This window comes from Salmo trutta, chromosome 34, assembly GCF_901001165.1.
Source record: "Salmo trutta chromosome 34, fSalTru1.1, whole genome shotgun sequence".
Taxonomy (NCBI): domain Eukaryota; kingdom Metazoa; phylum Chordata; class Actinopteri; order Salmoniformes; family Salmonidae; genus Salmo; species Salmo trutta.
In genome coordinates, this window is record NC_042990.1 from 5,923,823 (window position 1) to 5,938,113 (window position 14,291).

Here is a 14,291-nt window from a genome sequence, read left to right on the forward strand (position 1 = left end):
AAGATAACTGTCAATACTAGTAGACCATGGTGGGAGAAGTCAGTTAAATATGAACTAGAACAAACTGCTCTTAGTTTAAATGACACACGGGCCAAGCTTTTGGTGTAGCCCACTTACAACATGCAGTGGAATGTCTCAAGATCGTTTCTGTTCCACAGGGCCAGACATCTTTCACTTACGATGGGGGCTGTCGGGAGTGGACTAAATGACAGATACTATGGCATAATGTGACTGAACAGGGGCAACGTTGATACCAAATATGTTATAATGTGTCGATACTACGTAGAGTGATGGTGGATGTGTGAAAATGTGACTGTGTTGCAAAAGTTGCTAACTAGATAGCATCACTTGCTAACTACATTGTTTTAGAAAAGCTAGTTAAATTGGCAGAAAAACTTGTATCCAGACAGAGTAATGTTGGCTACCGCCAATTTCAACGCCTAAAATCATCGATTATCAAAGATCCTGGTAACGTTAATGTCAGTCTAGGAGGCTGTCAGGAGATGTTGTCACTGTTAACTACTAATGTTTACTTGTCACTGAGTACAGTGGATTGGTACAGTAACTAGCAAACATTTGAACCACAATCTGGATTTATAAAAGAGGCGTTGAATACGGCTTGAACGTCACCTGTAAACACAGATTCTGGTTCAGCAAGAATTGAAGTTTGAACAATTGTATAGTTGGATACCTACTGTAGCCAGGTAACGAACGTTATCAGACACTTTATTCTCAATATAATCTATATTACACAGCGAAAGCTGTGGAACATGCACGTGTTAATTGGGTCTGTGGTGTGGGGCTGTTACACGGCTTGGAAACTCACCTCTCCACTCCCGCTTGAGTAGAAACCCGCGTCTCTCTGGCGCCTATGTTTATCAGCAATCCCAAGTAAGCGCAGCAGCGACGGGTCCTCGCTCAACGTTAGTCCAATGTTGATGGGCCTCCGGCCTCCAGTGACTATCCCTCCACTTTCCGAGCCCAACCTTCCCCGCTGCGGACGTTTCTCCGATCGTAGCCGAATACGAGATGTCCATGGCCGGCCCGGGAAACGGGCCCGGGCTACGGCCGGCGTGCTGGAACCCGCGCCATTAGCGGGAGATGATAATCCCCCTCCCGCTGCCGCCATTATTCACTACTATAACAACAACGGTGGTAGTGCGCTGTGTCTGTAGCGCTTCTGGTGAAACAAGATGGAAAGGCGCGAGATCGGAAGGAAATACCATTGCATCATGGGAAAACGAGTTTGTTGTATTTCAGAATTCTCAGCATTCTTTTTGGGGGTTTATGAATGTGGAGTACATATACATTTTGTTTTATATTTCAATTAAGTAAAAAAGTATTAAAAGGAAATAAAAGAACATAAACATACATGTATAGTAAAATGCATTATTATTCAGTATTCAGTCCACTTGCAGTAAATGTTTGCAACTTTGACCCTTTTTTTCTCTCCTTCTGCCCACATGTTCCTCTCCTTTTTGCCATAATATGTATATATTATTGTGCAGGTAACCACACAGATTCTTATTTGTAATGATCTTAAGTGGTGATCACAGCAATATAAAATACCCCTCAAAATCGATGTCATTCCATCTCTCTCTGCATTCCTTCTCCATGATACTCATTTCCATTTGGCTCAACATTTACATCACATTTTAGTCATTTAGCAGAAGCTCTTATCCAGAGCGACTTACAGTAGTGAATGCATACATTTCTTACATTTTTCCCCCCGTACTGGTCCCCCGTGGGAATCGAACCCACAACCCTGGCGTTGCAAACACCATGCTCTACCAACTGAGCCACACCTGCCATTATTTTTTATGATGACTCTCCAGAGTATCCATCTACTTCAACAGCACCACCCTTATATACCGTTTCTCTGCTGCTTCTCGACCAATCCCTCGTAAACCTATCTACTCTTTTCCTCCTCCACAGCACCATCCCCCTTTCCTGTTTCTCTGCTGCTCTTCTCCAGAATGGTTTGGACCTGGACCCATCCCTCCTTAGTCCATCTCCTTTTCTCCTCCACTTCTCTTAGCTGGGTTAATCTCCAGCTCACTCCTTAGCTGGTTCCAGGTGTTATTCTCCTCTTTCCCATTCTCAACAACAAGCAGTTGCCTTATTTTAGGCTTATTTTTTACATTCATTCATCCTTGACCTCTCATCTTTTCCTTTTTCTGTCTTTGGATTTCCTTCTCATTCTCCATCCTCACTAGCTCCTTCTGCCACAACCTCAATGAATTGAAAAGATAAGCACCATACAATCTTACTCAGTATTAATCTTTTCCATTAATTTCAGGTTCACAGACTAGTTTCCACTAATCTCAAATTCACATAAATTACAGACTCCAATTTAAAAATCACTCCTTACTATTTAATTATGGATGAAAAAAATACAAGATCATATCACAACAACGACATCCTTCACAGAACAATATATTCTCCGGACCAATATATATAAATGTACATGATCAGAAGATGCCTTCACAGGAATGTAAACTAAATGATGAGTGGAATGTTGAAGGCGGTAGGTTGCCCAGCGATTAAGAGCGATGGGCCAGTAACTGAAAGGTCGAATCCCGAGCTGACTAGATGACAAATCTGTTGATGTGCCCTTGAGCAAAGAATTTAACCCTAATTGCTCCTGTAAGTTGCTCTGGATAAGAGCATCTGCTAAATGACTAAAATGTGAACCAAAAAACGCATTGATTTCCTACTAAAATCAATATGATAAGTTACTAAATCTTCTCACAATTGAGGTAATATGGAAATAGATTCCTACCCTGGAAGGGGGCTGGCAGTTGAAATTCACAATCATGTACACATCATTAGAGGGTTCTAAAAGCACTTCAAAATAATCAGTGGAAGCAACCAGGAACAAGCTAATGATCCAACTGAGTGCTTATCCATAATGGTATGTCACATACTCCAAACTCCCATCTTGAACAAAAAACCCACCCACATCAATGCCTGTTTTAACTAAATTATATTTTCCAAACCCTTAAAAGCTGCAGCATCTAACTTTGTAGGTAACCTGACCAAATTCACATAGAAATATGAGTTATAGAAAGAAGCAACTCATTGAAAGTAAGTCTAAGAAGCCGTAGATCTGTTCTATGTGCGCCATTTCTATGATTCCCTTAAGTTTCGTTTTGCGGCTTTTACTTTTGGGTTTGTACACCAGCCTCAAACAGCTGACAATATATTTCACAGTGGTTTAGATGGTAGAATGATTCTCTATGCTATACATTGCTTGTTTTGTCAAACTAAAATTAGGCAAACTATTAGAATTTTAGCAACCAGAAAATGGTAAGCAATTTCTGCATATTGCACCTTTAACCCCAGATTATCTATTTTCTTTGTCTGTTGCCTCTTCTCCCTCAGTGTGGGTCTTCTGGTGTGCCTTTAGGTTGCTCTCCCGGCCAAAGGTCTTGCCGCAGGTGGGGCAGTTGTGTTGGCCATAGCCGTGAGCCATGACCATGTGGGCTTTGAGCTGCTCCGGTCGAACATAGCTCTCTTCACATTCAGAGCAGGGGTGAGTCTTGAGAGGTGGAGGTGGCCGCCTGTGCTTCTCCTTCTTGTGGGCCCGGAGAAGGGCAACAGAGGAGAACATGAGGTCACACTCAGCTTCAGGACAGGGAATTTGGAGCTCCTCCTTATGGGGTGGACCCGGTCGTTTCCCTCCTTTTGCCACAAGCTCCTCTCCCCCATCGTCAGCTTTCCCACTCTTCTCTCCATTAGCTGCCTCTCGCTCAGCAGACTTTGGCTCAGCCACAGAAACTTTCTTGGGAGGGCGTCCGCGTTTTTTGGCTGGGACTTTTGCATCGCAATGCCGATGACCCACAAAGTTCTCCCGGTGCAGCACAAGCTCCACCTCCATCTCAAACCTGCGGCCACACTTGCCACAACGATGAGTCTTGGTGTCATCATCCGCCTCTTCCAGCAGCTGGGGGTGCTGGGTGAGGCAGTGGGTGCGTAACTGGTTTGGGCCCCGCAATACCATGCCACAGTCCTTGCACGCACACCGACGCTCCTTGCACAGCTGTCGCCGGTGGACTGACAACTATGAGAGACATCAAGAGACAAAAAATTACAAAGAGGTTCAGGCAGGGTTTCCGTTATGAAAATGTGGCGCCGGACATTTGCCTGGCAGCATTTTAATTTACCGGACATTTAAAAAAGGTACCGGACCCATATACATTGTAACATGATTAGAGCTTCCACCTACGGTTCTTAGAATGACAGAAAACACATTTAGTTTATGGTAATTCATCTTAACAGAACATGCAACGGGGTGCATCATTCTTACCAAACTCCCATGAGCAATTTGAAGATATTAGAATACATAGGCGGCGCGTCCATAAGGCTAGGGGAAGCTGAGCTTTTCCAAAAGTAAATTTAATTTCCAAAATGATATATCCTAATTAGCATACTGTCTATACAAAAAATACATTCAATGATTCAAAATAGGCTACTACACCAGAAAGCATGATTTTGCCACAGAGGATCATTAAGTTATTTAAAAATCAAAAGCTGTGGATTGTTTAGAATGGCATAGCCTACAGTCGGAAGGGCCCGCAATTTGGGTGATTGATGAGTTGAGACTGTCAGTGAAAAGCAGAGACCCAGCCAGGCATACCACAATATTTAAAATTACAATCGCAGAAAAACTGTTTGGAAAACAAATGGCTATTGCTGTAAAGAGAAGAAAATTTAAAGACTCCAATCTGTCTTTTCGTTATGAAAATGTTAAACTTAATTAAGCAAAGAGTAGCCTATCTTATTGGCACCAGCAAAGAATATTGGCCATGTCCTCAGTAAGTGTCCATATTCACTGTCTATCATTGGGTTAGTGCCACTTCTTGTTTTTGGACAATAATTTCTTCTTCAGGTTAGATGGATGTCATATTGGATTTGTGTCTCTCCTTTTCATAGGCCTAATATATGACTCGGACAATGATATTTTTATTGATGTGTTTGTTTGTGTCAGCAGAGAAGGTTACCCTGTAATTTTTGTCGTATTAAAAGAAGATCCTGCTAATGTCTCCAGTCATATAAAAAGTTGTAGAATTGCATGAAATGTGTTTACAAAAAGGCAAACACTTTCCTGTGCAAAGAAAGGAGAAGAAATGTAGGCTCTGATATAGCCTATAGCAGCGATTCTCAAGTGGTGGGTCACGCCCCAAAGAGGTTGAGGTCATTATATATATATATACTGCTCAAAAAAATAAAGGGAACACTTAAACAACACAATGTAACTCCAAGTCAATCACACTTCTGTGAAATCAAACTGTCCACTTAGGAAGCAACACTGATTGACAATAAATTTCACATGCTGTTGTGCAAGTGGAATAGACAACAGGTGGAAATTATAGGCAATTAGCAAGACACCCCCTATAAAGGAGTGGTTCTGCAGGTGGTGACCACAGACCACTTCTCAGTTCCTATGCTTCCTGGCTGATGTTTTGGTCACTTTTGAATGCTGGCGGTGCTTTCACTCTAGTGGTAGCATGAGACGGAGTCTACAACCCACACAAGTGGCTCAGGTAGTGCAGCTCATCCAGGATGGCACATCAATGCGAGCTGTGGCAAGAAAGGTTGCTGTGTCTGTCGGCGTAGTGTCCAGAGCATGGAGGCGCTACCAGAAGACAGGCCAGTACATCAGGAGACGTGGAGGAGGCCGTAGGAGGGCAACAACCCAGCAGCAGGACCGCTACCTCCGCCTTTGTGCAAGGAGGAGCACTGCCAGAGCCCTGCAAAATGACCTCCAGCAGGCCACAAATGTGCATGTGTCTGCTCAAACGGTCAGAAACAGACTCCATGAGGGTGGTATGAGGGCCCGACGTCCACAGGTGGGGGTTGTGCTTACAGCCCAACACCGTGCAGGACGTTTGGCATTTACCAGAGAACACCAAGATTGACAAATTCGCCACTGGCGCCCTGTGATCTTCACAGATGAAAGCAGGTTCACACTGAGCACATGTGACAGACGTGACAGAGCCTGGAGACGCCGTGGAGAACGTTCTGCTGCCTGCAACATCCTCCAGCATGACCGGTTTGGCGGTGGGTCAGTCATGGTGTGGGGTGGCATTTCTTTGGGGGGCCGCACAGCCCTCCATGTGCTCGCCAGAGGTAGCCTGACTGCCATTAGGTACCGAGATGAGATCCTCAGACCCCTTGTGAGACCATATGCTGGTGCGGTTGGCCCTAGGTTCCTCCTAATGCAAGACAATGCTAGACCTCATGTGGCTGGAGTGTGTCAGCAGCTCCTGCAAGAGGAAGGCATTGATGCTATGGACTGGCCCGCCCGTTTCCCAGACCTGAATTCAATTGAGCACATCTGGGACATCATGTCTCGCTCCATCCACCAACGCCACGTTGCACCACAGATTGTCCAGGAGTTGGCGGATGCTTTAGTCCAGGTCTGGGAGGAGATCCCTCAGGAGACCATCCACCACCTCATCAGGAGCATGCCCAGGCGTTTTAGGGAGGTCATACAGGCACGTGGAGGCCACACACACACTACTGAGCCTCATTTGACTTGTTTTAAGGACATTACATCAAAGTTGGATCAGCCTGTAGTGTGGTTTTCCACTTTAATTTTGAGTGTGACTCCAAATCCAGACCTCCATGGGTTGATAAATTGGATTTACATTGATTCTTTTTGTGTGATTTTGTTGTCAGCACATTCAACTACGTAAAGAAAAAAGTATTTAATAAGATTATTTCTTTCATTCAGATCTAGGATGTGTTGTTTAGGTGTTCCCTTTATTTTTTTGAGCAGTATTTTTTTATATATATATATATTATTTTTTTAAGGAAAAATATACTCCAGTCTGAACTTAAATGACTTAAACAGGTAGAAATTATAATGAACATACCATTTTTTATTATTATTATATATTTTTTAAATTCAATCCCAGTATTTTCAATATAGAGTTCTTAGCAGCAATATTTTGTTTTATTTTGTGGTCTCAAGCCAGTGAGTTTATTAACATTCTTCATCAATAATATTGGCAAAATTGTACTATTGACAATGAAAATGGTGGGAATGTTGTTCCCCTGTCATAATTGCTACATTTACTATCAATACAGCATTAAAAAGAGTTTTCCAGATTCTATTTTGGCAATTCTTTTTCGCAAAGCAAATATTCGGTCGTGGCAGACTACCTGGTTCAATTTGGGTCCCGAGGCAAAACCAGCTGAGAACCACTGGCCTATAGCCTAGGCCTACTCTAAGCCTACTCTTTTTTTGTGAACAATGATTGAGTTATACTTTTAGACAAAAATTATGACTATGAAATCTAGGAATAGTAGGCCATGGCTATCTTACATACATAAGTCTGCAAATGCGAGGATGCATGGAATGCTTTATTATAAAAGGTACATTTTTATGATGAAAATTTGCTTCCCCAAACTTAACTGCCTGTTTTATTAACCGCCCACATTTACTTTTCCTCAGCCAACAAGATGAGCAACGAACAGCAAAATCACTAGCCTATGTCAATTTACTATCCCCATAGTAGAAAAGTTGACCTATTCTATTGGTCAGCTTGTTGTTCTGTGCGAGAAAGAAAAAGCCATTCCAAAACAGACTCTGGGACAATTGCGGGACGATAGATCCCAAATTCATACAACCAGTAGGCCTAGGCTGCATCCAAAAAAACATTCAAAAGCAATGAGGCTCACGCAACAGATAAGAACGTTTAGCATAAAATGCTGATAAACTATGTTTTCACATTATAAATCGCAGAAATGCACGCATGGCAGTAGGCTACACGCGAATGTTCATTATAGAATACAACTAGTGGGAAAACGCCATTGTGAGCGGTTTCATTTTTATATTTCACCTTTATTTAACCAGGTAAGCTAGTTGAGAACAGGTTCTCATTTACAACTGCGACCTGGCCAAGATAAAGCAAAGCAGTTCTACACATACAACAGAGTTACACATGGAATTAACAAACATACAATCAATAGTACAGTAGAAAAAGTCTATATAGTCTGTGCAAATGAGGTAGGATAAGGGAGGTAAGGCAATAAATAGGCCATAGTGGCGAAGTAACTACAATATACCAATTAAACAATGGAGTGATAGATGTGCAGAAGATGAATGTGCCTTATAGAGATACTGGGGTGCAAAGGAGCAAGATAAAGAAATAAATACAGTATGGGGATGAGGTAGCTGGATGGGCTATTTATGCGACAGAGATGAAAATATCTGTTCGAAATTTAGAACGAGAGAAAATCTAAATATGCAACAACTAGCATGTGTAGCTAATATGAATAGGATAGTGCCTTTGGCTACTGGACAATGAAAGAAAGTTGATTTGAAAACCAGTAGAACATGAGAGAAAAAGGCTACTGGTTTCAATGGCATATGGAGGACTATAAAATAATTGTCTGCACATTTTATTGGATTTTGGCTTGGCTACTTTGAAACAAGGTAAGACATGCCTCATAATATGTAGTAAAATGTTCAGGTTTCACACAATTAAGTATATCTTTTTAAAATGCATACTGCCTCCATCCCATTGCAAAGTGGTGTGTATGCACTTGAATGGTGAATGGGAAGTGTGCTTCAATTACTATTTGAGAAATAAAAATAGTAGCTCTGTTTAATCGTGGCCATTGTTTTTTTCTTTTTTTTACAGACGATTACCTTTAGAATTGTTGCACAATGACTGGGCATATTAAAGCACGTTTCAATCCAACAGCAACAAAGTTGTTTGAGCTCTCACACTACATCAACTGGTATTTCAATCAATGAATAGGCTAAAATGCATCATTTAGCAATGGAATTTTTTCCCCCCCGGATAATTGACCGGGGAATTTACTTATCTGCTTTTTTTTTACGCAGCCAAAAGTTGGCTAACAGAAATCCTGGGCTCAGGCCACCTTGAGGAAACAAACATGGAGACAGAGGCACCAATGGATAACAGAAGGCAGATGCACTACAGAGATTTACTTGACCTTCTATAAATGGTATTTCAATGTTTGGTTTTTAAATGTGATACGCAACTCCGACATGTCTAATGTCCGTTTTTTATAGTTTACTCCGTTTGCTACTTGAGTTGCCTTTCTCCCTCTCCTCCTGCTGCATGCCGCTTCCCACACCTAGCCCCACCCCCTGTCACTCAATGAGAGAGCAGTTGCTCCAACATGGAGTCATGAGTACTTTCTTGTTGTTCACTCTGACGCCTGCATGGTCAGATAGATGCAAAAATATGTTGGTGAGAACAATGGTGCTTTCCACAAGCATTCTATAATTACACTATTGATTTGTGTGTGTGCATCTTACTTTCTGCAAACTACTGTCTGGTAGTGTGTCTTAGCAAGTTGTAAATAAATCGCTAGCCGCTAATGTTAATCGCTAGTTAGCTGGCTAGCTAGCTAGCTAGCTTGCTAAATGTACTAAGAGTCAGAGCAAATGTAACTAGCTAATATAGCCTTAGTACCAGTGCTGGTGATATTAATGTTGTTTGTCCAACAGTATCTTCTAAATCAGATAGGAATTATATAGGTGAAGCATGAATATGTTAGCTAGCTAACTACATGAGGTAAGAAAACATGTAAAGTACCATCTAATTAGAGTCCCATGGGAAAACTAAGCAACACTTTGGTCCCTACCCGGTCAATAATTCCTCCCTGACTTATTCATTTGTTGCCATGTCAAACTATGTATTCAAGGTGGTGCTCACTATACTCATATTTCCATGATTCCAACAGTTCACCAATTAACTAGGCCTAGATTTTTTTGCCCATATCATGCAGCCCTGCATGCCAGTGTGTAAATGATAACAAAAGTGCAGGAAATGCAGAAATTGATCAATTATTTTGGTTTGGAGTTGCATTAAACAGAATAAAACAAATCAGAATGGATAAAGCCCCATTGAAATCACTTAATTTATGTGTTGCCACCCTAGGGTCATGAACTATTGAAAGCGTATTTAGAACTTTTATTATTCAAAAACATAAAATACTGTCAAAATATTGTAATATGACATTTTGGCCATATTGCCCAACCCTAGGCTTATCCCCAAAACCTAATTAAGCATCTCCCCAAATGTGAAAGTTTCAAATTTGAAACTTGAAATTACACAAGATTTTAGTTCTGGGTTAAATGAGATTACTGGGGCACTTACACACAACTAAAAGTCATTACAGGCTAAAGACTTTACAACTTCCATTGAAAGACCGCTCTCACCTCAGAGAAAGTGCGGAAGCTTCCCTGGCAGTGGGTGCAGCGGAAGGGCTTGTCTTCCAGGCTGTGTGAGGCCTGGTGCTGCGTCAGCTCCTCAGAGGAGAAGGTACGATCGCACACATAACAGGTGAACAGCGTATCGGTCTGCAGAATAACATAAAACAGCAAATAATTAACAGTGTCTTTGTTATGCTGTGCATATAGGCCTACAGCATTTTGCTGTTAAGCTGTGTGCTTTGCAGCTACGGGGTGAAGTTTCCCCTAGGTACATCGTACAGTTATGGAATCAGCTCCCCCCTACCCCCAAAATCTTAAACTTAATCACTACTGAGGAAAATGCTAAACTCACCCAAAACCAGCATCTAGGGGCAACTTCACCCTACTCTTGCATTTATTTTCTCCGTTCCATACCTGCTGGAGCGACTGCTTGTATTCCTCACGATGGCTCTTCCTCATGTGTCTCTCCTTGGACTTGGCATTACAGAAGGTAATGAAGCACTGAAAACACTGTAGGCTGTCATGCTGATCTGCAATGAGAGGAGATTTTTTTTTATTTCATCTTTATTAACTAGGCAAGTCAGTTAAGAACAAATTCTTATTTACAATGACGGCCTAGGAACAGTGGGTCGACGGCCTAGGAACAGTGGGTTAACTGCCTTGTTCAGGGGCAGAACGACAGATTTTTACCTTGTCAGCTCGGGGATTCGATCTAGCAACCTTTCAGTTACTGGCCCAACGCTCTAACTACTACGCTACCTGCCGCCCCAATACTGCACTTGAAATTCATACATATGAACAACAATGTGAAATAATAAAATAAAAATGTGTGCTTACAGGTTTGGAGTGCAGGGACAGTCTGTGGTTTGATGATGGATGCTGTGGCACTGGTCATCACCTCTTCCCCCAAAACGACCTGCTCTATATCCAACATAACGTTACCAAAATCCATTTTCACGTCTGAATCCACCCAGCAATGCAAAAAAGTTTATGTCGAGCTGTAACCAAAATATAGGAATCATATACGGGAATACATTAATATCTGTAGCATGGTTTTATTTTACTCTTACATGCTTACCACACTGCCCACATCAAGTGCGCTGCAAAATACATTTACACATACATGTTATTCAATCATTTGTATTTATTATGGATCCCCAATAGCTGCTGCAGCTACTCTTCCTGGGTTCCAGCTAAATTAAGGCAGTTTATACAATTTTAAAAACATTACAATACATTCACAGATTTCACAACACACTGTGTGCCCACACGCCCCTACTTCACCACTACTTTTTTTTTTTGAGCAGTATTTTTAAAATATATATATATATATATATATATATATTATTTTTTTAAGGAAAAATATACTCCAGTCTGAACTTAAATGACTTAAAACAGGTAGAAATTATAATGAACATACCATTTTTTATTATTATTATATATTTTTTAAATTCATATTATATATTTTTTAAATTCAATCACAGTATTTTCAATATAGAGTTCTTAGCAGCAATATTTTGTTTTATTTTGTGGTCTCAAGCCAGTGAGTTTATTAACATTCTTCATCAATAATATTGGCAAAATTGTACTATTGACAATGAAAATGGTGGGAATGTTGTTCCCCTGTCATATAATTGCTACATTTACTATCAATACAGCATTAAAAAGAGTTTTCCAGATTCTATTTTGGCAATTCTTTTTCGCAAAGCAAATATTCGGTCGTGGCAGACTACCTGGTTCAATTTGGGTCCCGAGGCAAAACCAGCTGAGAACCACTGGCCTATAGCCTAGGCCTACTCTAAGCCTACTCTTTTTTTGTGAACAATGATTGAGTTATACTTTTAGACAAAAATTATGACTATGAAATCTAGGAATAGTAGGCCATGGCTATCTTACATACATAAGTCTGCAAATGCGAGGATGCATGGAATGCTTTATTATAAAAAGGTACATTTTTATGGTGAAAATTTGCTTCCCCAAACTTAACTGCCTGTTTTATTAACCGCCCACATTTACTTTTCCTCAGCCAACAAGATGAGCAACGAACAGCAAAATCACTAGCCTATGTCAATTTACTATCCCCATAGTAGAAAAGTTGACCTATTCTATTGGTCAGCTTGTCGTTCTGTGCGAGAAAGAAAAAGCCATTCCAAAACAGACTCTGGGACAATTGCGGGACGATAGATCCCAAATTCATACAACCAGTAGGCCTACTTCACCACTACCACATATCTACAATACTAAATCCATGTGTATGAAGTCATGGCTCTATGTAGTACTGTGCACCTCCCATAGTCTGTTCTGGACTTGCAGACTGTGAAGAGACCTCTTGTAGCATGTCTTGTGGGGTATGCATGGGTGTCCGAGCTGTGCGCCAGTAGTTCAAACAGACAGCTCTGTGCATTCAACATGTCAGTACCTTTCATTAATACAAGTAGAGATTAAGTCAATCTCTCCTCCACTTTGAGCCAGGAGAGATTGACATTAATAGTAGCTCTCTGTGTACATCCAAGGGCCAGCCCTACTGCCCTGTTCTGAGCCAAATGCAATTTTCCTAAGTCCCTTTTTGTGGCACCTGACAACATGACTGAACAATAGTCCAGGTGCGACAAAACCTGCCTTGTTGATTGCACCTACACTGCTCACGCGCATCTGTGTAGCCAAGCGCTAAAATATAACTTGGTTCTATTGTGAGCTTAAAGCACTGCCACTCCCGCCTCCGCATTGGTTTTTAGGAGCATATACCCACGTCGGTGATTGAAAGATGAACTGAAGTCCACACACCAGTCCAGTGTGTTCTAAATTCAATCTGGAGTGCGCTCTGGCACTCAGACGAGTGCTCAGAGTTTACAGCCAGAGTTAATTTACGAACGCACCCTTAATGTTAATTGGGAACTAATAGCTAGCAAATGTGAACCTTTGGGTATTTGTTTCAATAACTACCCAGTTACAACCAATTTAATAAAAATGCGCCGTGGATCAAATTATTGAGGAACTTAATTAGGATTTAGCATGCTAGCTGGGAAGGCTGGCGGGCTTTGCCATCGCGGAATTATGAGGGCAAGAGAAGTACAACAAATCAGGTATTCAGTTACCTAACAAACATTCGCTATGTTTTACAGAACAGTAAAGAAAAAGGCAATGACAACTAACCAGAAACACTGCAAAAATAACAAGCGAAGTAGCGAAAACTTTAGTCAATCAATGCAGACAAAACAAACGCGAGGGGGAGAAAATAAGATAGCAGATATTTTCCGAGACCATGCTAAAATAGTATTATAATGTTGTCTTAGGTGTATATGAAAGTGTCTTTAAAATAATTTGGGAATAAACATGAAAAATCAAGTTAAAAATAAATGTATACTTATGTTTATAACGAGCTACAACCGTTGCTTACCTTTGAAAGTATCCAACGACGCACTGCTGTAAAGTACTTCCAGGTCACGGATTTTTGGAATCCTTCAGAATAAAAGTGCTGTCCTGTACACGTTGTAAAATAATAATTAGGGCAATGATGGAACTATCGAACGATTTTATACTAGTTATTATACAAAGAATAATTACAAGTATTTCTATCAGGTATTATGTCATTCATTTTTATTTATTTTTCATATTGGACATACATATTGAGTATGGTGCAATAAATTATAGGAGTACACAAACAAAAAATATTGTTGACCATTTAGCTGATTGGCCTTTAAGGGCCGCAGAATGAGAAGCGATGCTTCTTGGGTTGTATACTGTGGATTTGGAAACTAGAGGTGCTCCTGAGTAAAATGGACAGCCCTTTTACTGCGACACAATGTAAAGGGCAGGGGCGCAGCTTTGGTTTTAGAAGGGGGGGGCATAACATATATATATATATATATATATATATATATTTATTTATTTGTTTATTTATTATTATTATTATTTTTATATATATATTTTAAACCAGTCGGATAAACACTCCAAACAGCCTACTCGACCACTCGGAGGCGTCCGCATGGTCCTAAAGCACACGTTTGCCTAATTTTCCATCACATTCCAATGATAGAAATGGGGAGACAAAAATGCCATTTCAGAATGTGAAGGGGGACATGTCCCCCCC

General features: G+C 40.9%; 2 protein-coding genes across 6 annotated transcripts in view; both read right to left on the reverse strand.

The window, feature by feature from the left end:
* LOC115173397 (histone-lysine N-methyltransferase 2B) overlaps positions 1-1,272 on the reverse strand; it is a 64,639-nt gene extending 63,367 nt beyond the window's left edge. For all 3 annotated transcript variants that reach the window (XM_029731433.1, XM_029731434.1, XM_029731432.1), the window contains exon 1: positions 827-1,272. In XM_029731433.1, the coding sequence (XP_029587293.1) occupies positions 827-1,129 (303 nt within the window). In that variant the 5' untranslated portion in view covers positions 1,130-1,272. The remainder of the gene's footprint in view (positions 1-826) is intronic.
* Positions 1,273-2,352: 1,080 nt separating this feature from the next.
* Positions 2,353-13,696, reverse strand: LOC115173398 (zinc finger protein 497). Of its 3 annotated transcripts, none has more exons than XM_029731435.1 (5): positions 13,599-13,696; positions 11,039-11,199; positions 10,616-10,731; positions 10,208-10,348; positions 2,353-4,063 (listed from the first exon to the last, which is right to left on the reverse strand). In XM_029731435.1, exons 2-5 carry the CDS (start codon positions 11,151-11,153, stop codon positions 3,347-3,349), a joined length of 1,089 nt encoding a protein of 362 aa, XP_029587295.1. In that variant the 5' UTR covers positions 11,154-11,199; positions 13,599-13,696; the 3' UTR covers positions 2,353-3,346. The 3 variants fall into 3 exon arrangements, with proteins under 3 accessions (XP_029587295.1, XP_029587297.1, XP_029587296.1); XM_029731437.1 differs by lacking the exon at positions 13,599-13,696 and adding an exon at positions 13,355-13,590; XM_029731436.1 differs by lacking the exon at positions 13,599-13,696 and having other exon boundaries at positions 11,039-11,353.
* Between the last annotated feature and the right edge of the window lie 595 nt (positions 13,697-14,291).